The sequence below is a fragment of the Crocodylus porosus genome, unplaced genomic scaffold, assembly GCF_001723895.1.
Source record: "Crocodylus porosus isolate Cpor-Errol unplaced genomic scaffold, CroPor_comp1, whole genome shotgun sequence".
Taxonomy (NCBI): domain Eukaryota; kingdom Metazoa; phylum Chordata; order Crocodylia; family Crocodylidae; genus Crocodylus; species Crocodylus porosus.
The window spans coordinates 171780334-171807250 of NW_017728906.1; the positions used below are offsets into that span (position 1 = coordinate 171780334).

General features: G+C 41.2%; 1 protein-coding gene across 2 annotated transcripts in view; it reads right to left on the reverse strand.

The window, feature by feature from the left end:
• Window positions 1-26917, reverse strand: part of ZMYM2 (zinc finger MYM-type containing 2) — a 101415-nt gene that overhangs the window by 19716 nt on the left and 54782 nt on the right. For both annotated transcript variants that reach the window (XM_019530207.1, XM_019530206.1), the window contains 10 exons: window positions 24112-24284; window positions 18269-18434; window positions 15737-15771; window positions 13021-13150; window positions 12134-12249; window positions 11052-11223; window positions 9876-9983; window positions 8418-8512; window positions 7029-7197; window positions 5791-5942 (listed from right to left, as the gene is read on the reverse strand). In XM_019530207.1, the coding sequence (XP_019385752.1) occupies window positions 5791-5942; window positions 7029-7197; window positions 8418-8512; window positions 9876-9983; window positions 11052-11223; window positions 12134-12249; window positions 13021-13150; window positions 15737-15771; window positions 18269-18434; window positions 24112-24284 (1316 nt within the window). The remainder of the gene's footprint in view (window positions 1-5790; window positions 5943-7028; window positions 7198-8417; window positions 8513-9875; window positions 9984-11051; window positions 11224-12133; window positions 12250-13020; window positions 13151-15736; window positions 15772-18268; window positions 18435-24111; window positions 24285-26917) is intronic.

Genomic DNA, 26917 nt, shown 5'->3' on the forward strand with positions numbered 1-26917 from the left:
GTATTTCCTCCGATTTCCCACATATCTGAAGACTTTTTAATGTCCTTGATTTGTGTAGCCACTTTGAACTCAGTTTCAGCCTTAGCTTTCCTAGTTCACTCCCTACAGCTGACGGCCAGTGCTGAATACTCCTCTTTAGTGGTGTTTCCCGTCTTCCATCCTTTATAAGCTTCTCTTTTTAGACACAGAAGGTCCATGATATCCTTACTGAGCCAAGGGCATTGCCCAGCCCTTTTGCTACTTTTTCTAGAGGCTGGAATGAACTTGTCTTGTGCTCAAGAATCACATCCTTGAGGACCAACCACTCGTCATGCACTCACCTTCCTGTTAGATTATGGCCTTGCAGGGCCTCAACAACTAGCTTCCTGAGCTTGTGAAAGTCAGCTTTCCTAAAGTCAAGGACTTCAACATTGCTGACCAACTTGCCAGCTTTGCAGTGGATAGAGAAAGTGATCAGCTCATGGTCACTGTGTCTCAGCTTCCCTTTGATTCTCATGTTGCTCACTAGATCATCCCCTTTGGCCATTATCAGGTCCAGCAGCACCTTGCTTCTTGTTGGCCGGTAGACTTCTTGAGACAAATACAGGCCATCAATGCATGTGAGGAAGCACTGAGACCAACTGGATTTGGCTGACTGCTCTTCTCATGAGATGTCAGGGAAGTTGAATTCACCCATGACAACCATGCAGCAAGAGCAAGTAGCCTCAGCCAGTTCCATAATGAATTCTTGGTCAAATTCTTGCTCTTGATTAGGAGGTCTGTAGTAGATTTCTACCATTATATTCCTGTCACTACATTCCCCCCATATTCTTACTCGAAGGGTCTCAAGTCTCCCTCCTTGGTTGCTAATCTCTTGTACGGAAGTGCACGGCTCCTTCACAGAGAGCTACACCTCTGCCCTTCCTTGCAACACAAATCTTCCTAGCCTTCTATAACTATGATTTAGTCATAGGTGGAATCCCACCAGGTCTCTGTTATCCCTATGAGATCGTTGTCATTTCTTTAGTAGAAGGGCCAGTTCCTCCTGTTTGTTGCCCAGGCTCTTGGCATTTGTGTATAGGCAAGCGAGCCTGCCGTCAGAGGCCCTAGGCTTCCCTGAACTCCTAGAAGAGTCCTGTCTCTGGGCTTGGGTAGGAGTGAGATCCTTTGTGCAGCCCGACCTACTGATTTTGTGGTTGACAGTTGGTAGGCTTGGACCAGTGGTTTGCTCATACCCCAGCAAACTTAGTTTAAAGCCCAGTCTAGCAGGTCATCCATTTTGGCTGAGATGAGCTTCTTCCCCATTTGAATGAGTGAAGTGGAGGCCGTCCCTTCCCAACAAATCACTGCCTCTCTCTCTGAAGTGAGGACTGTGGTCATGGAAGCTGAAGCCTTTACAATAGCAACAGTGCCACAGTCTTCTGTTTACTTCTGCAACTCTTCTTTCCCTCCTATGCCTGTGACCTGTAACCAGAAGGATCGAGGAGAAAACCACCTGAGCCCCCAGCACTCTGAGCTCTGCTCCCGGAGTCCTATAGTCATTCATGACCCAGCTGGGATTGCTCTGAGTTGAGACTGAAGAAAACACTGGCATAATATGAAGGAAAAGAACCTGGAAGGATGCAGCACTTGAATTTAACAAAGTCATTCCAGAGATGATGACCCACAACAAGTCATTAAAACCACTCACTCATAGTATGGGTAGTAACATGAATGAAAAGCTCAACAACACAGTTGTTCATAGTAGCAGCAGTACCATGGAAACGGGGTAGAATATCAGCCAACAACCAGGAAAATACTGCTGTACCAGGGTGGACAACATTTAACCAGTTTCTTTCTGATGATACTTCACCACCATCAATTGTTGGACTTTGTCCCATATTGCCTGCACCGGCATCCAAGTATGACACCATTTCGACAGTCATCATGCAATGTAAAACAACTGTAGGATACCTGGGACAACAGCACATAGTCACAACGTTTGATCAGGCATTGCATTGCACTGCAAAGCAAGTGAATTTGTGTGGGCTTAGTCGGAAGAGACTGAAAGAGTAATCATTCAGTTGGGAGGCTTCCATCTCATCATGGTTCACCTAACAGCAATTAATCAGCATTTCACTGCTTCACTTGAAGGTCGTTGGACAAAAAGAATGTTTGCAGAAAACACTGCCACCAACATAACAAAAGGAAAATTGTACAACTGTGCTATCAGAACACAAAAGATAAGATTCGAAGCAATATGGTATATGTTGATAAACAAATTTATTGTGCAATTGTCCAGTTCAAGCAAAGGATTAGATTATGATGTTGTTGATCAACTTTCCTGTAGCACAGCTGTTGCATTCAGAAATGATGACGGCAAAGCAGGAAGGAAAGCAGTGAAAGTTTAGTGCAGGGGTTACAACCAGGGGTACATGTACCCCTAGGTATACTTAGAAAGGCCATAGGGGGTATGTGCGGGCGGGTGGGCAGATGGACAGAGATGGAGCGCACCCCAGGTTGCAGCAGCGGCGTCTCCCTTGGCACATTCCCATGTTTTGCTTCTTACCTGGGGGAGGGGAAGGGGTGCGCCAGGTGCCACCAGCCTCATGCAGTACACAGCAGTGCCTCCTGCCCTCCACCTTAGCTTACTCTCTGTGCCTGCTGCCAGGACCAGGGCTGGGGAGACAAGGGCAGTGGTGCCCCTCTGCGGGCCACACACATGCCGCCTGGCCCACTAACCCACAGAGCCGCACGTGCGACCAGCCATAAGAAAGCGGTGTGGCAGCAGCGCAGTGATGGTGGCGGCTGCCACATGCAAACCCACTTTCCCAATCTGGGTGGCACGTGTGGTCCACAGAGAGGGACACTGCTGCCCTTGCCCCCCGGCCCTGCTTCTGGGAGTGAGCAGAGCCTCCGCCAGGGTGCGGGCAGCAGCAGGAGCCACCCCTCTCTGCCCACACTCCCCAGATGAACTGCTCTTGTGGCTCCATCCTGGCTGTCCAGTGCCTACCCCTGCCCCACTCCCTCCCTCACCACAGGGGAGATTTAGCTCCCCACCCTGCCCCCTGAAAACAAGAGAAAAATATAAAGGGGTACATGAGCTGAAACTTTGAGGCAGAGAGGGTACACTTGTTAAAAAAGGCTGAAAACCCCTGGATTAGTGCATCTGCCAACAACTGGCATTTTGCTTCAGGAATTTGTGGAAGAACACTCCCATCAAGGTACATTCAAGTAATGGATGAACTATTTAGAAGTAGTCAATACTCTCTTGTGCTTCATCAGGGCTGACCACAAATGCTCTGCTGATAGCTGTGCACAATCGTTACACGAGATGAGGTTTAGTATATCTTGAACATATGAAGGATATAGCAAATTTTGCTCCTACCGTGTATACTGAGTTTGTGGAAGAAGGCTTTGGGTTCATGACAACTAATCTCCCATTTGTAAATATTTCAACTGATTGGGCAATACAGCGTCATGTAGCCTGTGCTCTGGAGGGGCTATTCATGAGCTCCCGAGAGGGGGGAGACTACCTCTGACTTGCCTGCCACTTCTTTTGTGTTCAGAAGAAAGAGAAGTGCATCTCTTTCTGGTTGCGTGGGGCTAGGAACCAACAGATAACTTCCACCTTGTCTGCTAACAGTTGATAATGCCCTGTCCTACCAAAAAGCATAAATACTAGACGTGGTAGATTTGTCTCTCTCCTGTGTCCTGGTCAGGAGACCTCATAAGCCCTGGGCCCAACTTGGTGGAGGATTTCAAACAGTCCCTGCCATTTTATGAGTTGTTTGCTAGTTGAGGTGGGCAGTAAGACCAGCATCCTCTCACCCTTCTGGAATTCTTGCGCCTTTGGTCTTACGTCACGTGCAGCTTTTTGACGCTGTTGAGCTTCTCTCAAGTTCTCACTAGCTATCTGTTGTGCGGTGTTTAGCTGAGCATGCAGTTCATGATGGTAAGTGTCCACCCCAACCAACAGTGCTCTCGGTCCTTTCCATTCTTCCCTAAGTACTTGGATTAAACCCTAGGGCGTATGCCTGCATACCAGTTCAAAGGGGGAGAACTGAGTTGACTCCTGCAGGGCACTGTGAATCACAAAGACGAGGGGTGCCAACAAGTCCCACTTCTTAGGTTCCACTCTAGGCACTGTGCTGGAGCATCCGCTTGTTTGTACAATTCAGTCTTTTCACCAGTCTGTTAGTTTGAGGGTGATATATGGACATGCAGAGGTGGTTGATCTCCAAGGAATGGCACATTGACCATATAGCCCCAGGCATAAAATTTCTGCCTTGATCAGTTAAAATCCCACTATATCTAATGCAATATTAGAGAAAGGAATTGCTAGCACTGGCATAACCTGTAGTGGGGCCCTGGGTGGCTTATCTTCCCTGATGTGTTGACACTCAAGACATGCTGCACACCTGCAAGTGACTTCCTCATGAAGCCTCAGTCAAAAAAAACCAAAACTGTGGGAGATTTTAGCTGATGTCTTTTTCCTCTCCAAATGACCTCCTAGAGGGGTGCTAACTGCCACAGGGTCTTACAAAATGTGGCTGGGTCAACTAACCGAGTGATCTTCTCTCCTTCCCCAACTCTCCTTTTGACCCAATAAAGGAGTTCTCCCCTTACCTCACAGCATGGGTCATCCTCTGTGGAGTCATCCTGCACTTCATTCTCAAAGATCTTTCTTAAGTCAGGATTATCCCTCTGTGCCTGTTGGAAGTGGGTGCTGCTTGCGACCCTTCTTATATCAAGACCTTCATCTTGTTCTTCTGGGACAGGGGTCTCGTCCTCTCTCAACCATATCTCATTATACCTCAAATGTCGGCACTTCATTTTGGTTTCCCTGACCCATTCCAAAACATTATATATATAGGAAACCAATCCCTTCTGAAGACCATGTTACACGCTAAACTTAGTGCTAACCTGACCTTCATCTCCCCATGATATTCTATTATTTGGACCAGCAAGTAGCATCTTTTGTAAGTGGTTCCCCAACCCTGGAAATCTTCAAAAGGAAACTGGACAGACATCTTGCTGGGATCATTTGATCGCAGCAGTATTCTTGCCCAGAGCAGGGGGGTTGGACTTGATCTTTTGAGATCCCTTCTAGCCCTTAATTTCTATGATTCTATGATGTATTATATTTTAAAGGTATTTTATCTTCATTTTGTATACAGGGAACTTACTCTTTGTTTCACTTTGTATTACCAAAGTCATCTTGATTGAGCAAGCCATACACACACACAATCACCCATGATAACACAAACACAACACAACACATGGAAAACTGACATTTTAGACTATACATTCCTTTACTGTCCCTTAGCAAAAGGTTTAAAAGAACATGTACAACAGCTTTTCTGTCTTCCAAATCATAATTTCTACATTAGTTATGCCTATTTATCAATTGGTAAGAAGTGCTTTTGTGGAGAGACACAAACAATGGTGCACATTGAGGAGTGTCCCCTCCACAAACTAAGAGGCGAATTAATTTTGAACTCAGTTAACAAGAAGGCTATTGCTTGGCTCCGTGGATTTGCATTTGCTATATAAATCCACCAATAAATATTTGTGCTTACACCCAATGTCAGGGGTGGGCAATAATTTTGGGTGGAGGGCCACTTACTAAGTTTTGGCAAGCCATTGAGGGCTTCATGACAGGCAGCCAAGGGAAGAAAAATATTAATTTTCCACATTTTTTATAGGCCCTGCGGGCCGAATAGAATAAGCTAGTGGGCCACTTCTTGCCCACCCCTGCCCAATCTTTTATTACAGCATATTGCAGTCAAAATATCAGCTCCACTTTTTGTTTCTATAGACTCTACTAACCTCCTGAATCCCAAGACACAGATAATAAATGCTATCAGGTGCATAGTTCTCTCCATTAGGCCTTCGAATTTCATTGACAAAATGTGCCAATCCATAGTTTAACTCTGCTGAAGTATGTGATAATAGGTCTTCCTTTAATTTCACAGATTTTGCTGCAAAATAAAGAAAATGTATACTACATTACACAACAGTATTTCTATCTGGTTTTCTTTGAAAAAGTGGTATACTGGTCCCCACAGAGAATTTCTAGTCAAATTCAGAGGTTAAAGACTGGACCACAAGCTGCTCAATTTAGGGATATACTGACTGCACTGCATTTTGCTATAGGGTGAAGATCATTATATATATCCCCAGAATCTACTGTTCCTTCTGTTAGAAGATAGAGGCAAAACGGTCCAAAGGAACCTTTTGAGATCCAAAGCTAAGATATATGGGGGTTGAAGAACAACAGTGGAAATGCCTGGCCCCCAAGAAAAAAAGTAAACGCTGATATCACAGAACACTTACAGGAACTGCAGTAAGGGCACCTAAGCCCACTGGAGCAGAGTCTATGTTGGATTCTGGTACTGACATCGTTCCCAGATGCAGATACCTTAAAGCAGTAATTTCCAATCAGGGTACCACAGCACCCTGGGGCGCCTTGAGATGCAACACAATGTTAGCACTGTTAGGTGTGCAACATGATTCACAAGATAAACCCCAGAGATTTTAAACAAGAATCAATAGTGTTAGAAACATTCTGACATGCTGTGGTCTTTCTGAGTTCTTTGCAACAGAAGAATTGTTCGATTATTTTTCTGTAGTAAAATAAAGAGGTGAAAACTAAGAGCTGGCATTTTCTGAGGAGTGCCTTGAGACTGAGGGGTGCACCTTGAATCTGAAAAGGTTGAGAACCACTGCCCTAATGAAGAGTAGGGTGCCCCTCCTGTGCAGTTAAAGGAGACCCAAAAGAGAGGTGAGGGTCAGTAAGAAGCGCAAAGGGGTCACAGTAAATTCTGAAAGTTCCCAAATTCCCCTGCATTTTGGGCGTAAGAGGGTGGGGGCAGAAAAGGAAGGGAAAAACAGTTTCTACAGTAAAATAATCTTGCTGTTCATGTGAACTTAATGAGCACTGAAAATACAAATTAAAATATCTGTTTTGGGAATTAGCTTCTAAAAAAAGGAGTGATACAGACCAATACAGAGGTTTATTAATAAAAATAATAACACCTGAATGAAAGATATGTGGGAATACTTACTTGATTTCAATTCCTCTAATTCTGGCAGATCTTCATCTAAATTCCTAGTTTTTACCCAGTGCTTCCATGCATTTATACCATATGCATACTTGAAGGGAAAACTACACTCTGAATTCTCAGAGCTATCATCATGAGACTGGTACTCTGATATTGCTTTCCTCTTCACTCCCTATTATTGAAATAATGTGTTTAATATTAATATGACCCTTAAATAAAAAAGCCAATTATAGACTCATTCCAAGGAAGATTTCAAATTGTAAAAGTATTTTAAGGCTATTTATATTTAATTCAGCTAGAGCCAGGAGGTAAGTTTCTTATAACATATACACTTCATTCAACATGCTGACATTGGTTTCTGACACAAGTTATATTTATGATAGGAATAATATACTTGCACCATAAATACAATGTCCCATACATTCAGCAAATTTATGGTACCATAAAACATCAAACCAGCCACAAAGATTCTCCATGAAAATATATGGAACATCTTTGTGGCTGTTTTTTATGGCTCTAGTTTGAACATGTGGGACGGTCATCAGCATCGGGACCTGGGCAGCTCCTGTCTGAAACCTGGCTGTGGGTTGCCCCAGACATAATGCAAACAAACTCTGATTACTGGCATTAGGATGTGGTTCACCAGGACCAGGCAAATTTGCTGCCTTGCCCTGTAGACCCCACAGGGGCTTGTGAATCTCAGGTGCCAGGTCCCTGCGAGTCTCCTGGGAAAAGCTGGAGCCAAATTTAGTCAGCCCTATAAGCCCCGAGAACTTCAAACTGGAAAATTTAAAGTTTGGGAAAAGTATGAGCAATTGAAAATATTTCTAGCTTGTATATACAGCAGTTGATAAATCTCTCTTAATATTGAGAGCTGCAACAGTAAGGACCCTATGCTCATCTCAGTGACATTTTTCCATTTGCCGGCATATAACATGGCATTACATAACTGCGTTCAGATAACATTCAAAATTTCAGAAAATGATGGCAATATTCTAAGTACCAAGGAGTATCAATGGACTTGTGACTGGGATGAAGCGTGTACAGCTGAGTCTGTTACACAGCAAAGCATGTGAATTGAAAGTATTTTATATCATAAACTCATTCCACAATTCCCCACAACATTACATCAGGTTTAAAGCATTCCTATTTCCGCTCATAAATAAGGAAGTTGAAGCAGTGGTTAAGTGATCTGATCAGGACTATGGAAATCATTATCAAAGATGGGAATAGATTTCAGGAGTTAATATTCTACTTGGTCTGCCAGACAACAATACTGAAGTAAGTTGTATACTGAATTAATTTAAAGACTGGAACACATGTACTATTCCAACTCAAAGAATAAACAAGACATATTACAATATTAATTAGCAATAGATTTTTAGTTTTTACCTTCTTTTTGGATCGAGGTCTTGGCTGTTCTTCATATTCTTCCCCAAAAACAGGAGGCAGCAAAAATTCATTTTCTGTATCAAGCTCTTCAGCCGCTGCAAATATTAAAAACTTATTATTAAAAATGTCTGCAAAATTACATGATCAAAGATTACAAACTACATAAATCAATTACAAGGCAAATATATTTGGCGTAGGTTTCAGAATTTTGAAAGTAAGTATCAAAATAGTTATTTTTAAAACAATTTTCAAAGGTGTTATAACATTTTAATGACTTCTTAAGCCACTAGGACTCTGCACCTTATTAAAAAACATAATGCATGACTTTTTCCAATTTTCCTTTCACTTATGCAAACTTTAGAAATGAAATCAATAGATTTCAGCCAATATGTAAATGAACAAGTGACCCAATAATAAATAAGTATAAAGCAGCATGACATTAGAAGACATAAAGACTAATTGTTGAGACTAACAGGTTCTATTATAACCTCCTAGATGTTGTAACCAGTTAACTCCAGCACCTTAGCCCTAGACACTCTGCCAAACAATGGAGATTGTTAGATATAAATACAGTGACAACTAACTGAACAGAAGTGGGAGAACACTCTTGCATATATCCTTATCCTTGCACCTCAAGCCTCCATACAGTGAAGAAGCTTTAAAAAACCTAATAGGTACCTTGCTATGCTTGCTCAGAGGAAAAAAAGTCCATCTTAATAAGTAATCCTTGAAACCCAGTTCTGGATGTTCTACTTTACCTACAGGACTGAGAAAGCAAGGAACTTTCTGCAGCAAAAATGGTTGCTGCAATGCCCAAGAGTATTTGGCATCTGGGATGGGAGCTTAGCTGGAGCTGAACTGATCCCTGTCTCCAGGCACGGATCTCCATGTGCATTCAGGGAAGAGCTAGGAGGGAAGGGATTTTGGCGGCCAAGAACAGGACTGCTGTTCACCGATCAGGGCCTCTGGAGGTCTCTACCAATCTAAATCAGAACCACTCTTAAAGACAGGAATGGGCAATTGGACAATTCCGCAAAATTCTATTACCTTCTCCACTAAAGAGCAAGGTACAAGCTTATTACTTGCTAAATATTAAGCGTGCTCTTCTCCTTTTTCATCCAGGCTTCCACTTCACTCTCCATTCAGGCATCAGGCAATACAGAGATATTTCCATGATTTTCCTCTAGCTCTACAAGTTTTCCCAAGCCCGTGCTTACAGCTGAACAGTGCAGACAACTTTTTCCACCCTGTCCTCCTCCTGCTGGAGCCAGAGCAAAGTGCTCTACTTCTAAACATCCTCTGTCTGCAAAGGCTGAACAGTCACCTTCCAAAAGGAGGAAGACCTGTAGAGCCTACAGTCAAAACTGTCCTGAAGAAATGGCTATACAGTTTACTATCCACAGTGTTATGAAGATTACCAATACAATATTTCAGATTATTATAAACATAGCCAAGTACCTCTTGGAAAATCAATCTCAATATCAAGGTCTGGTTCATACGGAACATCAGGCAAACTTGTCTGTGTTTCTGTATCAGAGTTTAGCAGGTCTGATTCAATTATTACACCTGTAATTAAATTTAAAAAAAAACACTTTCCAGTTAATTGCTTCCTGTGACTGCCAAGACAATGCAGAAACTTAGCGTTCCCTTACTTACTCTGCTAGGCAAGACAGCGTTCAACTATCATTTCATATTTGGCTTTCTATTTTGCAAACTTTTTTCAAACTAGAGGTGTACTGTTGCCTATCCTGCTTTGTTAGCTAAGGGAGTCTGGATTCCATGTAAGAACCAAGGAGGGAAGGGTTAAGGAGGAATAAGCAACTCAAGGATAAACCAAAAAAGGAGGGAAGAAGTGAAAAGGGAATCTTCCTAACTTCTTAAAGAAGCTTGGCACCAAACTGTCTCCATAGGAAGGGCTCCATCCACAGATATTTGCATATTCTGACAACAGATCTAGTAAAAAGCATATGGCAACCTGGAAAAGCTTGTCCTGTAATGCCTCCAACTCATCAGCCGAGAAGGGAATATGGCTCTGGTTTTGCAGGCATTAAAATATGACAGATGAAACTTCTGCAGCCTTGTAATTCTCCTGGATATCAGAGCCAAAATATGTGCATACATCTCTGGATACATTTGGAGGAAACAGTGGAAAAAAAGGCTAAGGGAAAGCTTCCGTGGGCTTTTAAGTCACTCAAAGTCACATGCACTTAAAAACACCACAGGAAAGTGCTGCTGCAAGAATAGATTTTTTTTGTTGCCATTCAGAGAACTGGTCAGACACAATGGCAGAGGTAAACTTTCCTGAATGTGGTGAGTGTTCTTTTGTTTTTTTTACTAGAGTTTTTGTTTTGAACTAGACATATTAAAGAAGATGGTTGGCCCAAGCAAAGAAAAGGATTCTAGGTCTTTTGCCATTGCAACTGAGTCATGGAATTATTTTAAATATCTTCATGTCAGTTATACTGGAATAGTCTAGAAATGGTTTAAACAGGGAAGATTTTCAATTAAATTAAGAATACCAAGAGCAATTTTTCATTTAAAAAAATCTAAATGCAATTTTAAAATCCCTTTGGATATATATACACACACACACACAAGCAAAATGATTCATGGGTCACAGAAATAAAAACATACTGTTCAGATCAGTAGTTTCTGTTTTCCCATCACCTTCAGGCATCATCTCTGCTATGGTCAGTAGCTCAGCCTCCAAAGAATTTGAGGGGATTTTGCCCCTCAGCTCTTCTATTGCTGCAAGGATCTTCTCATTGCTATCCAGAGTGGTGGGCAGAAACACTGGAACTGGCACCTATGCAAAACACAAATCAATCACTTTTTAAAAAATTTACTTGTAATATATCACTACCAGTAACAGAGGTAAGCATGGAAATGCAGACTCACTATACCCATCTTTTAAAAGAAGCCATTCATGGCTTAGAGACTTCTCTCTCAGTAGAATCTAGTATACAAGTACTGACAGGTAGAAAACCCTAAACATGGCTGAACCAGAATGTTAAAAAAATGACACAGAGGAGGGAAAAACGGCATTGTGAGAAGCACACAATTTTACAGTGTGATCTATGAATGCATCCAGAACTCCTGAGTTCTAATCCTAGTTTTGACTCTAATTACCCACTCTCTGTGGCATTGGTTAAGTCATTAACTTCTTTCTGTGGCTTCATTTTCCCCACCTGTAAAGTGAGCAAAATTCTTTTTACCACTTAGATGTAAAGTGCAATGTAAGTGATAACTATTAACAAGATTAACTAACTGGCAGTTTTAAAACCCCAATCTCACCCTGGTTTTCCCTTCAGCTCTCACATTCTTCTTGGCATTTGTTTCCTCCTCTTTTTTGCCATCCCTTCAAGATCCAAAATCTCTCATTTTCCTTTATTCCCATATTGCTTCCTACTGATTGCCCATTTGCATTCAACAGATGGAAGTATAATTTAAAACTGCTGCTACAGTAGATCAGCATCGTAAGAGCTTGGCTTACTGAAAAATGGGCCAGGAAGTTTCATAGTTTCTAGGGTCGGAAGGGACCTGAGCAGATCATCTAGTCCGACGCCCAGTTAGTGTCAATGGCAGAGCGCTGCTCTTCTTTAAAAAGGGAGGGTCAATCAACAACTACAACTTACAAACTGACAGCAACCCAAAGTGTTCTCTTAGACACAAATGAATGAAATAATGTTTAAAGATAAAGCTCTTGTCTGACTTACTGGAACAGGAACTGCTGTAGGAACAGGAACATTTTGACTATACATGTGCATAGGCACCGGAACATAGACAGGTACAGGAACAGGCACTGGAACATACTCTTTTTTCCAGTCATCTTCTTTAAAAAGAAGATAAAATACTGTTAGGGACTTAACAGACATCACCTTACAAGAAGAGCTCAGAAAAAACCCCATTTTGTAGCATATTCCACACCAATAGACTGCATTTACCTGAATACAAAGCCATTATGAATTTAAGATGACCCCCCCAGTAACTGGATTCTATATATAGAAAAATTATAAATGTTATAATTTTCCATGTATAGAATCAAATTATCAGAGTGTCATCTTAAATTCATCCTGCTCACTGCTACAGCAGGGAAAGCAGAGGCACAGGAGAAAGTAGCCACCTTGACATCCTACCACTTGTTCCCGCAACTGCCTGCCCCCCTTGTAATGCCTGTACTCTCTGCTGCCTGCCCCCCATACAGTGCCTACATCCGTGCTGCCTATGCTCCTTGACCTCTGCCAGCCTCTGCATCCCTCTCCGAGCCTGTGCCCAAGAGCTGCTGCTGCCGTGCAACTGGGGCCACAGTTTGCATGTGCTCCGTACCATGGGAAGGAACGGAGCCAGAACCCAGTGGGGGTAGAGAGGGAACCATGGTTACTGCAGCTATGACTCTGGTCATGATCTGGGCTCAGGGCTGGAGTCAGAGCTGCAGCAACTGCCTGCCCCCTTGCCCTGTACTCAAATCCAAGATAAGCGACTTCCCCCTCCAACCCGCCGTCTCTTCAGGTGGGGGGGGGCTGGGCTGGGCTGCAAATAGATACAGTATTTAAAAAAATCATCAAGCCTGCAATAAATGCTTCTATTAAAATTCAGTTGTTACCTGTCTGACAAGATTTTGTCTGCATATGAGGTTTACAGTATGTAGCTTTTGTCATTGTCAAAGGTTTGCAAAGAACTGCCTTGTTCTTCATCTCCTTATTAGGTGTTGGAGAAGGAGGTGGTACTGAACCCTATTGAAAGGCAAATTAAAAAAAGCATTTATTGTTGTTCAATTATTGATTTCTGTTCAAAGCTTTCAATTTCAAATCTCAGTTAACATTTGTGGAGTAGGAAGACGCATATAAAGACACAACAGTACTTGTTCACTTATTTTTTAGTTCTCAACTGCTTTTAGTTATCAATCTTAAGCTATCAATCATTCTAATATGAATACTTACCGTCTAGAATATAACATCAACATTTAATTAGTTCTGCTCTTATCTATGAAGTACAGAATGTTTTGCCATTTTGTCATTTAATACATCAACATAAGTGCTCTTATATTAGGAACCTGTGCACTAAAAGCTAATTTTTTTTTTTTGTAAAAACTTTTAAAAACCCAAACTTCAGAAAAACAAAACAGCTATATGGTTTTAGGTTCAAAATTTGACCTTTTTTAAATGCATTAGAACCCACAGGTCCTCACTCCATCAAGGCTACTCATTTCTTAACTCCAGCTTTCTACTTAGGATTATTCTAAGATCCTGAAAATACGTAATTCAAGCTCTTCCTCCTGGCTCCTCAACAGTATTCCAAAAGCTACTTCTAGAAATGCACCAAGTCCAACGATCCATATATCAAAGTACTTTTCCATGATAAAACATTATCTAGGCTTGAATTAGTTCCAAATAAACCCACTGTCAAAAAAAGCTATTTTCAAATTGATTTTCATATGCATTTTGTCTCACAAAATAAAAATGAGAAAGAATGTTCAATGTTTCAAAAAGGAAGTGGTAAAACAATTAAATGATAAAGAACTTTAGCAGCAGTGGCTCATGTGTTTTCTAAAATGTAAAAGTCTCTATTGGATCTCAGGTGTTTCTGGATCTGAAGTAAGCTGTCCATAAGTTACTAATTAACAAAAAATGCTAGATGCTTTAGAAATATGGAATGGTTGATCTTCCTCATTACTAGGGCAAACTCAAATAGCTCAAAACATTTATCTAAATTATTGTAAATAACATATTTTAAAATTTCTATTTGATTTAACAGTTCGCTATCCCTAAGCCTAGATATGTTTTCCTTAAAATACTTAAAGAGCCTGAAGAAGCCAGTCTATCTCCCTTGGAAAATAATTGTTACAAAAACCCTGCATGAGACACAGAAAAAGTTTTTTAATTAAATTTAAGTTATCTACAGAAATAAACCATTATTAAAACATTTTCTGGAACAAAATAACTTAAGTCAAAAGTTAAGGCTACTCTGTACTCCATATATGCCTGTGACTTTTGTCCCTTCACACAGACACAAATCCTTGGAAATTAATTACACTCAGTCTGTCAGTCCAAGTGAAGTATATGCAGTAATAGGAAGACTCCAGGGAATAGCTGTTTGTAAGATCACAGGCCTTATTTTGGCCTTTCACTTTTCAAGGTTGGGCTACATCTTTAAAATTCTAATAGACGGTGCTTTTTCCCCTGGTACACTTGACATCACCAGACACCTATCTGCAGCAGCATCCCAGTGATGGAAGATCCCCATTCCCACCTCCTCCCTCCCATGGATCCAGGTGCACAGGGGAAATTTCTTCAAATGGATCCAGGTATGCAGGGGAAATCCTGGCTCCTGGTACCCCTGGATCAGTGGTGGAGGGATTCCTCTCCCTGCACCCAACTCCATGAGGGGGGGATACCCCCATACACTTTGCCAGCACAAAGAGAAGGAATCTCTGGCACCTTGCTCTGAGCAGTTGAGGGATTTCTCCCTTGCGCCTGGCTTTGCAGGAGAGAAATGCCTGGTCCTCTCTGTTTGCCTGTTTCCAGCCAGGAAAGGGATTTCCCTTGCCTGCCTGCCTCCATTGTGGAAGCATTTTTCCCCCCACTCAACACTTTGCCCAGTACTATGGGAAGGGAATCCCCAGTGGGTCCTGTGTTGGAGAAGTATTCCTTCCACCCCACACTCTGCCTAGCAAATCTCTCAGCAGGTGTCACCCAGCTCTGGAGGAGGGAATATGTCCCACATGTTGCTCAGGCCCCAGTTCCAGTGGCAGAGGTGGGCAGTGGTGGTGGAGGTGAGATAGGTGAATCCTCTACCATCCTACCTCTACTGCCTAACACTGGGTCCCAACAGAACAGAAAATATACCCCCCATGCACATATTTCAACTCATGGTGCTGGTATACCTATAGTTGTGCTACTGACCAGGTTTGAGCTCAGAGCTCCCCCAGGTGGTCAGCAGGGGCAATGCCACTTTCCCTCCCTCACTGACCTGGCCTTTGCACTTGAAACCCTGCCTTTGAGCAACGTTTATCATGCAGAGAGTACTTAATTGCAATTGAAATAACACCTAAAAATGGCCTACAGTGCACCTCTGCCCTGACTTCTGCCATAGATGCATTTTGGTTTGTTTTACCAAAAAGGTGTAAAACGACATAGTAGGGATATATATTTTTATTTTTAAAATAAAACTTATCCAATCTAGCTTTACTGATCAGAGACAAAAACATAAAATAATAGATTCATGTTCTATTTTAATCATTTTTATTTTTTTTACAGCGTCCTTTCTAGCATTCAAGATGACAATTTAAACAGATTATAATAGTAATTTTCTATACTTACTGTTATTTTTGTTCGGGAAGTTTGACAGCCCTGATCTAAAAACATAAGGAGATTCAATATTAACCTATTTACTGTTTTCAGTATGTAAATACTACATATAATTAACTTTCAGTGATAAATGTTTAATTCGGAAGCACCACAGGACCAGCACTGATTGCTCCTCTATCACAACGTTACTAGACAAGTTTCTATGAACAAGAGAATGAATGAAAATGTTAGAAACTATAAGCAAAGAGAAATTGGGGTATAAGGGTATCCCCCATTCTGTATTCACGCATTTGTCTTTTCTTCCTTAGGTATACACCTGGAGCCTGTACTGTTTAACATCTTTATAAGCAATCTGGAGGTGGGTATAGAATGCATGCTGTCCAAATTCACTGATGACACCAAGTTGTGGGGTGAGGTGGGCATGCTGGAGGGGAGGGACAGAATCCAGCTATATCTAGACAGGTTACAGACGTAGGAGGATGAGAATAGGATGGAATTCAACGCAGAGAAGTGCAGGGTACTGCATCTAGGCAGAAGGAACCAGCAACACATCTATAAGCTGAGGAACACCCGTCTTGTCAACACAGTGGCAGAAAGGGATCTCAGAGTCATTGCTGACTCCAGGATGAACATGAGCCGCCAATGCGAGGAAGCGGTTAGTTAAGGCTAACCGCACCTTGTCATGCATCTGGAGATGCATCACAACCAGGTCCAGGGAGGTGATCCTTCCCCTCTACACAGCGTTGATCAGGCTGCAGTTGGAGTACTGCATCCAGTTCTGGGTGCCGCACTTCAAGAGGGATGTGGCTAGAGGGTCCATTGAGAGGGTCCAGAGGAGGCCACTTGCATGGTCAAGCGGCAGTCCTTACAAAGACAGGCTAAAGGGCCTGAACCTATTCAACCTTCACAAGAGAAGGCTGAAAGGGGATCTGGTGGCTGTTTACAAACTCACCAGGGGGGACTGGAGGGAACTGAGGGAGGGTCTGTTCCCCTGGGCACCACCCAGGGTTACTAGGAATAATTGCCACAAATTGTTAGTGAGAAGCTGGACATCAGTAGACATTACTTTACAGTTAGGGCTGCCAGGCTCTGGAATGGACTCGCAAGGCAGGTGGTGCTCTCTCTTACCTTGGGGGTATTCAAGAGGAGGCTAGACAGAGATGACCCCTGCACCCATTCCTGCCTGAGACAGGAGGTTGGACCTGATGATCTGTTTAGGTCCCTTCTGACCCTAAGCACTAAGATACTGTGATACTAAGTGCCTTGCATTTTCCCTTGTTAAAATTCATTTTATGGCCTATAGCCCAGTTGTTTAATTTAATCAAAATCCTCCTGAATTCTACCTGCCAAAGTGTTTCCAACCCCTCTTATATTTGCATCATTTGCAGACTTGATCAGGAAGCTCTATATTCCTGTATATTACAAAAATTTAAGCACCACTGGATCTAGAATAAACACCTGTAGAACCACACTTGAAACCACTCTGCCGTTCTGATATTGGTCTGTTTATACTAATTTTGCTTGCAGTTAGTTGCTAATTATGTATTTTCTCTACAGTTGAAGCAGTAAGCAAAATTTATAATAATAAGACAAATGTTTTGAGAGTGGCTGGCACAACAGGATTTTCATAGTTTCATAGCTGGTAGGGTCGGAAGGGACCTGAGCAGATCATCGAGTTCGACCCCCTGCCACGGCAGGAAAAAGTACTGGGGTCAAACGACCCCAGCAAGGTGTCTGTCTAGCCTCCTCTTAAAGACCCCCAGGGTAGGAGCCAGCACCACTTTGCTTGGAAGTTGGTTCCAGATCCTAGCCGCCCTGACAGCGAAGTAGCGCCTCCTGATGTCTAATCTGAATCTACCCTCTGCCAGTTTGTGACTGTTATTTCTAGTCACTCCTAGTAGTGCTCAGGGGAACAGGGACTCCCCCAATGCCTGCTGGTCCCCTCTGACTAGTTTGTAACAGGCCACTAGATCCCCCTCAGCCTTCTCTTCTGGAGGCTGAACAGCTTCAGGTCCCAGAGCCTTTCCTCGTAGGCCCTGCCCTGCTGTCCCCTGATGATGTGAGTGGCCCTCCTCTGGACCCTCTCCATGCTGTCCACATCCCTCCTGAAGTGCAGTGCCCAGACCTGGATGCAGTACTCCAGCTGCGGCCTGACCAGTGCCACATAGAGGGGGAGGATCACCGCCTTGGACCTGCTCGAGATGCATCTGTGGATGCATGACAAGGTATGGTTGGCCTTCCTGACTGCCGGCCCATGTTCTTTTTGGCATCAACAGTGATTCCAAGATCCTTTTCTGTTTCTGCACTGATGAGAAGGGCAGCCTGTAGGTATGCTGCTGGTTCCTTTAATGCAATGAAAACCATTTAATCAACTTTTAATTGCTCATTTAGAGAAGTTTCCACTTTGCAAACCTGAGCTCATACTGCTATCTACAAATCTTTCAACTGAAGTAAAATTTGATCCACATGTGAAATCTGTGAGACTTCCTTATAAAATATTTTTCTTTACATTTTGTCATTTAACATTTATAAGGCATCACATACCATAATGCAAGTTTTCAGGTCCTTTTTGAGTTGTCATATTAGGCTCATTTTGTTGACAGTAGAAACGCAGTAAACAGTGCTGATCACAAAAATGTTTCATTTCTCCACGCCATTGCACTTTCTCTTTGAGAGTTCCTTGAGACTTACAACAGTCACATCTGGCAGCCTTAATGCAAAGGAAGATTTTATCATTTTAAAAAAGGGAACTTAGAGAAAAAATTTTTTTTTTTAAATTACATATTAAAAAGCTACTTAAAAAGAATGAAGTCTTTTCTCATTGATTCTATAGTAATTTTAATGGACACAAGTCTTATTTTTACCAGACTTTGCCATGCCACAAAATTTATGTTACCTTCTAGTTTGTCTGTATAAATACAATCACTCGGTTTTCAACTATGTAAAAATGAAAAAAAAGAATCAGTCGGTTCTATTTCACTAAAACACATTTAAGTCCATAAAACTAGTTCATATCTGCACATTCAGCAAGAAACCTACATTCCATGGAACCATTTTTAGCAGTTCTACTGAAACATTTTACAAAACAAGAGAAGGGGGAGAGAGAGAGAGACAGAGAGAAAGAGAGACACTGAGACTCTAATGATTCTTTCCAACTAACAGTGAAATAGATACGCTTTTTATTGAAGTCAAAAAAGAAAAAAACAACAATAAAACTGTTGCCTTATGTATCATACTTCAACTAGATTACAAGATCTTTGGTTAGGGGGACCTTGTCTACTAGTAGAAACATTTTCACATGAATAAATATTAATACTTACTTAATTTTACAAAGTTTACCTCACTCCAAGTTAACAGCAACAAATGAATATAAATTTAAAAGAAATCTCTTTCAGCCATTTCAGTGTTTCTGGTTAGAAATTCAGTGCTTAGGGGTACATGAAGCTTGTAGGTGAAGTCTTGGAAGTCTACATGTTTAGCTCTGAATTACATTAATGTGGTTTTCAATAGAGGGCATGATTGTTTTACCTGGGCAAACAAGGTCCAAGCTTTTTTTTTCTTAACTAAATAAAGTTCCCTTAAAGTAAACACACATCATAGTATAAATTATGATCCAAAATACTGAGGGTACTAGTTTCACTTCCTCTGTAAACCAGGACTTGTTATATGACTGCATGCTCTTCAAAACTGATCATGTCTATTGATGCCAAAAATGTTTAAAAACAGGAAAAAAACCGCAAAAAAACAGTTCATGGGTAACATGGGAATCTCAAATAGATTTGATGAATGAGATGGCCTGAGGCCCCCTCTCCCCCCAAACATTTAAGGGTGGGGCCAGATCTGGCCTGCAGAGCTATTTGATCTGGTCCAGAGACAGGCTGTGCTCCACCAGCAGGTGGTTTTGGCAGCAGTTGCTTCCAGTGGCACCACAGGGAAAAGTGGCAGCAGCAGCTGGGTCTTGTTACCCATCCACCCACCCATTCACCTCTGACCTGAACTGTGTCACTAGATCACAGCTTAAAAAGCCTGTCAACTACTGATCAAAGGCAGTACATGAAAAAGAAGAGCATTCGTTTGTAAAGACATGGAGCACTGTAGATGCATAATGCTTGCATGCTAAGAACTGGCAGTTTTCAAATAACCTATCGAAAAGGACACCACGATAATTAGCTCAAGGACAAGAACTTAAGTGGTATGTCCATCTTTTAATATATCATTACTATTTACACACATTCACTTTTTCAATATTATATACAGCATCTTTACATAGCACGGCACTTAGCCCCTCCTGTGCTTGAGCTTGAGCTCACATAATGGCCTGGTGTCATTTCTTGGTCACTTAATTTTTGCTAAAAGTGTCAGTCAAGATTTTTCTGATACTTAGGTTATTCATGTATGAACTTCATGTCCAACTTCTGGTATCTATTTTTTAAAAATGCATACACCCTTCTGCCTACGACTCAACATAAGCACTCTCTCACAGAACCTACAGAAAGTCAAACAGTTCTGAGAATTGTATTCCATCCCAGTTTCTTAAAGAGGGTTTGACTCTGAAGCTTGATGATACTAATATTACCATTAGATTCCCAGCTGACCAGCTACAGAAAAAAATCCATCTATACCTTGGACTATTAGCTGTATCAGGGAAGCATCACCCTCAATGCAAGACTAGCTACTTGATCTTTGAAATTCAGGAGCTGTATTCTTTAGTCATTTTTTCCCCCTATTTCTCTCCTCCCCAGTTAAAACTTAGCTATAATGACCCGTTCCTCCTTCTGGACTGCCTCATCATTACTTTATATAGGAACATTTAGTTCTGGCTCTTCCTGTCAAACCATATCATCTTGATAGTTATTCCACTTCATAACAAGACTTGGCTTCTATATCTGGTTCAGTTAGGCAATACAATGCATCTCCACCCTGTCTTCTTCCCTATTTGTAACCCTTACCTTTTTGACTAGATAAAATCTGTGGAGTTTGACTCAAACTTTAACTCCAGCCTCTCACCTTATCCTCCCCGTCTCCTTTTCATTTGTCTTTATCCACACATCATATCTAATGTTGAATTTCTACGACTCTTTCACCATTTTCTCAACATTCTCTGTTTATGCCACAAGTTTGGCTTCATCTCTTCATTCATTCCTGCCTTCTTTTGAATCGGTATCATAGGTTCCTCCCCCAGACACAGATCTGATTCCAGCATGTATAAAATCAAGGGTGTGTCTTCACACATATATAAAGTGCAACACTTAAGGACAAAGTTTTCAACTTACTATAGATTTGTTCCAACCTGCTTCAGGAACCTGGTGTCATGCTTCCCCCTTAGTCACATTATAGTGGCTTTCTCTGCTCTGACCCTTCATAAATCTTGCCGTTTTTGACAGCTATTTTCCAGAATATACCTTTGCCCCTGCGACTCCTCACCTACTTTTCAGTCTTAGCTGAATATGTATCATCTTCTGTTTATCTTTAGGTATAGTTATACATATAGTTATATGTATACTGAAGATATACATGCTTAGCCCAATCATTTACCTGACCTGAGTCACTGCCTCCACATGGCCACAAAACAAGTGTTATTTCTTCTTTGACAGTGGTTCCAAAGATTTAGACAAAGTGTGGTAGAGGCTATTTTTATTCTAAATTCAAAAGTTTGGAACGGGAGTGCTCTTGCACAATAAAAATCAAATTATAACTCAGGCCAGGAACCACTCCGTTAAATAATTACATTTATATTTTAAGTTCTCACCTACTTCAGATTTTTTAGATTACTATCTAAACCATTATGTTTGTGAAGGTGGACATATGAGCTGGTAAAGGGGGAAAGGGGTGATGGCTTAAGGCAGGGGTCACAACCTATGGCATGCAAGCCAGATCTGGGGTTTCACCTGTGCCACACAGCAGCAACTGCACCTGGGTCCTCTTGAATAACTGCACCTGGGCCCTCTTTGGACCTCAGCGAGGTTGTTCTGGCTGCTAGCTTAGGCTCACAACACAGAACCTTTCACTTCACCTCCTTCTTAATGAATACATGCCACATCACACTTGGCACTAAATGACAACTGTGTTGGGACTCCTGGCTGAGGAAAAAGGACAGAACTACTCTTACTCTTTGACCCTCCTGATGAGGGCTGATGCATGATATTGTAACAGTATGGGAAGTAGTATTGCTGCTGTCTTTGCTATGCTTGCTAGCTAGCTGCATAAAGGTCTTCAGCCCCAGGGCTGATCTCTTTAGCATTTGTTTCTCTAAAACCTTAATGCAGTCTACCTGTTAATTTAAAAAGTTTGTCCAATTAAAACAAATTAGACATAGATAATGAAGACAGACATTTTTTAATGAATGCAATGTGCAGGTGTTTAAGTAGTAGTAATGTTATCTTTACTGAAATTCTACTGTAATGCTGTGCTCTACGTAATTAAGACTTAAAGCTTTTCTTTAATCAAACCTAACAGGTGTAAGTTTGGGGGTCATTCATTCTTTTTACATTTTACTCATGTTCTATCTGCTCCCCAACTGGCAAAAAATATTAGCTAACAGTTACATTAATAAAAGGCAGATTGCAAAAATCTGATAATCATAATATAGAGTGGCTCTATTTAAAAAAGGCAATCAGTAAGAATAGAAAGAGACTTTCAGCAAAATATACATTTTCCAAATCCTTGTAAAAGGACATGCACATCTTTCTTAACTGAATAAAACTCAAACTTGAGTGCTATGACTGATTTAGGAAGAAGCATTTAATAATTCAAATTTAATATTTTAACCATTCAACAAATTAATATGAATTTCACTGAGTATAAGATCTAAGAAAGAAGAAGAAAAATGTCTAACAGACAGACCATCAACGTTATCAAAATTACAACTTAGCAATAAGTCTGCTCAAATTGAAGTGCTTTTGCCACAAAAACCACTAGCATTAACTACAGCAATTCTTAAGCAGACACAATGGTTCATTCAAATTAGGTCCTTATGACATGGCCAAGAAGAGTGTGTGAGGTCAAAGTTTTCAAGCATTTCCCGTATTTGTATCAGAATTGTTGGAAGTTTGGATATTTTAAGCCAGTTAGGTGAATGCCCCAAGAACTCTATTCTTTGCTGGCATTCCTAACCAAGAGATTGGTCAAAACAGCTCAGTTGCATTAGATTCCCCTATCAGTAGGCACTTTTTATAAGGGATAAACTTTAACCTCTGACCCCTGAGTTTTAAGGCTTGTTCATCAAATTAATATTATGAAAACTTTCATAAGGCTTAAAAAAATGCAGACCATTTTTATCCTGTTTCAGATAAGACAGTTTAGAAAAAGAAATTTCTGGTCTGCAGCAGTTTTTTTTTCTAAAATGTTAACCGGACCCCTACATTCAGTATTCTAATAAAGCCTATTTACAACATGAGGCTGTAAGACTTCTGGAAATTGCAATCCAAAATACCAGGTCTCTCTTCAGAGTCAAGTCGTTTTGGTAGGTTGATCATCTTGGGTTATTGAACTGTATCTAGCCCTCTGATACTTCATGCTTTTCACTGCCTTGTTTCCAGGCTGTACAGTTATAGAAAGATGATGATTTTTGAATTCCTGTCTGGTTTTGCATTTGTATCCATTTGTATTTGTAGTTCTTGTTTTGATATTATCAATGTAGTTTTCCAGGTTGTTCACTGAGACCCAACATTTTATCCACAGTCCTAATTGCATCTTAAACCCAGTCCAATTTCACTTTTATTTCTCTCCAAAAAGAATTCTTAATGCACCATCTTGGCCATCTGTGCTTCACAATGTAGTCAAACTTCCAGAGATTTAGAGAAAGCTGCCGTCATATTTGATTTAAACTGTTACAAAAAAAATCCATTTGGTCTCGTTTTTTTCTCTTTGGCATTCTTTCTACTGGGACATACTGAACAATCAAGGCTTCTGAAGTTCACAAACAGTGGGGAAAAAGGAAGAGACAAAAAGAGGCAAAAAAAAGGGAAGAAGAAAAACTCTGCTAACCTAATCTTTGGCCTATCCAAGGTCCCACCTATTTGCCACTAAAGTATTATTCAACATTTTGAATACAAGACGAAAAAAATTTAAATCAGCAAAAATATTTTCTCAAATCAAGGGAGAAAAAATAGTTCTTTTTACAGTGCTAAAGTAACAAATATATTGTAGTTCTTTGTTACTTTGAAACTCAAGTTTCCCTTGCCAACTGATTTAACAGACAGACAGGTGGAAATGCTGCTCTAAGTTATGAGAAAACTGAAATGATAAAATGAACATTTGCTCATTGCGTAGCAAATGCCGTGCTGAAGTAAGCCATATTTGTTGCACGATCCTTGAATATATCCTCACAAGTGAATTTTTGTCTTTTGTAATTTTGGTGCTCTTGTCAAAAATTCTGAGTTACTTGCCTTGTAGTACCAGTCCTGAAATTTTTTACAGCACTCTTCACTGCAGAAATCTCTCACTACACCATCAAGTTCCTTAGTTGCTCCCTTTTTGCAGAGCTGTGAGCAGTAATTACAAGTAACACATCTCAATCCTAACCGTCTTGCAAAATCTTGTTTATATAGCAGCTTACAGCCTACAAAAAAGTTTAAAAGGTTAACACACTTAGGAACAGAATAATGTCTATGGGGAAAAGGAACTTTCAAAATCACAGTTAAAGAAAACAACTTTAAATTTTAAATTGACACAGTTGTAACTACAGCTGCTTCAGATCAGTTCAAACAGCTGAATATTATAAACTATTTATATAATACCAAACTTACCTGCATATAGTTCTTGCACAACTCGGAGGTTACATACTTTAGATAGCTAGCATCATCTGAGAATACGCAATACTTGAGGCTGCTTAGCAGCATATCACCCCCCCCTCAACACAACCCCACCCACCCACACCTATCACAAGTAATCAGGAAATTATTTTTTGTCTTTTACATAAAGCACCTATAAAAAACTTTTGACTTAAAATCATGGTTGCTCAAGTGTCCTTCTTAGAAGAATAAAACCAATAAAAGAAATGAAATTAAAAGACTAAAGGCAACTTTCATATTCTCCAAGCATCTGCTCACGTCCATCACTATTTCTGTCTATTTAAGACATATAACACCTTATGTAGCCCAATCATTTTCAGTTCTACAATATTATAACTCAATATACTGATACAGGAACTTAAAAAAAAAAAGAAAAGAAAAATATTTCGATCTTTTAAAATAAATAAAATGATAACGATTACGCTGTTTATACCCACATTTTCAGTCTCTGTCACCGTGTCACAGATTTCTATCCATCATAAAAATGATCCCATGAAGATGGGTACAAGCCACTTGGACTTTTGATGTCCAGAGAAACAAATGTGGCAATCTAGGATTGCCAAACAAGTACAGCAGTTATATATCCAGGTAATGCTATTAGCTGCAAAGCTTGAAAGAGCTGCATCTAACATAAAAAATAGCCATCTTCACACTCCAAAAGTTGAAAACACACTAAGATGAATGAAACTCCTCAAATCTCTCTCACCTTTCAGGCTTTCTAAAGACTAAAGACAACAATGCATTGATTTACAGCCAAATCACATTTCCCAGGTTATTTTTAATAACCACAAAGGTACAAAACTTAGGCAAACAGATGGACTGAGTTTGTAGAATCCAGTATTTTTTGGTCTTGTTTTTATCTGGTACTTTCCACTATTTGATCTCATATAATTTACAAAGCAGATGGAGTACTCAGCACCTTTGAAAATGGTCAAGATACTAGGGGATAATACATGGAAAAGAGCAAAATAAGGTTGACTGTTTGCTTATACAACAATTATATAGTAAGAATCTGGAATACTGTTGCCCAAAAATTAGACTTGAACTTGAAATAATGTTGTACCTTTAAGCAAAACATGGTATATGCATGGGAATCACAAACAAAATTAGAAATAATAAATTAAATGCCCTCTCTGAAGATCTTTTAAGCCACACTGGGCACACCTACATAAGATGTTTAACTCTGCATTAGCGTAGTTTACTGCAAAGTAAATATGTGTGTCTACATGTGCACATGCTTACTTCACAGTAAACTTTGCAAATGCAAATAGCAAATTTACTTAGCATTAGTAATGGCGGTGTAGTTCTCGTGTAGACACCTGACCAGAAGCAAAATCTGTTCCTGCTCAGCCATCCACCAGGGGCTGCCTGCCGCTAGAGTAGGCTTTCCCACAGGAGCCTGGGTGGGGATTATGTACCTCTGCCCTGGCAGCAGGAAGCTCCCAGATTGCGATTAGGGAACAGGGGCTGAGAGATCCTTATTTCCCAGCCTCCACTTTGCCATTGCTATTGGGGAGTGGGGAGCTGGGAGACTCATCTCCCAGCCTGAGCTCTGCAGTCACAAGGCTTGAGCTGGGAGACCCTTATTGCAGAGCAGGAGCTGGGAGCTTGTTCCAAGGCCCCACCCTGCAATTGCAGAGTTGCCGAGTTTGTTCCCAGCCCGTACTCTGCGACTGCAATTGTGACTGCAGAACAGGGGCTGGGAGCTGGACAGCTCCCCGTTCAGCCTGGAGCAGTTCCCAGGCTGCACGGGGAAGAACTTGCAGCCTGGAGGTGGCTGGAGACTGCCTTGTTTCAGGCAGTTCCCAGCTAGGTCTGGGACTGACATGCGCACTTCCCTGTGCAGCCTGGGGCTGGCCAGGAACTGTTCTGGTCAGGGGCAGGTCCCAGTCCTGTGCCCCAATTGGGTGATCAAGGCATAGGGCTTGGAAAGAGCTGCAGGGGAGGGGTAGGTTCTAGCCCCCTGCCCCAATCTGCCAGTGGGACAGCTAGCAGCAGGCTGTCTCCTGGCTGGTGCTCCCTGCCAGCTACTGGGTTAGCCCTCAGGGGGAGCCTGGAGCTGCCCCCAGTGGCGGCAGGGGCCCACTGCAGGGCTGCAGGGAACTGGGAGCAAATTTTCTCCCTAATCCCCACCACTTGTAGACACCTACTCGAAAACCCTTACCCTGCAGTATTTTAATGCAGAATAAATCTAGGCTGAAGTACATGCATGTGTAGACACACCCACTGATTTGGAGGATTAGGCAACAGAACCTTTAATGGGATTATGGAACTATTAATATGCCTAACTTAGAGACCATGTAAAAATTAAATACTTGGAGTTAGTAAATATGTCCTCTCCCTTAAAAAAAAAAAAAAAAAAAATGCACAGCCAAGGTTATAAATATATTTCTCAAAACAA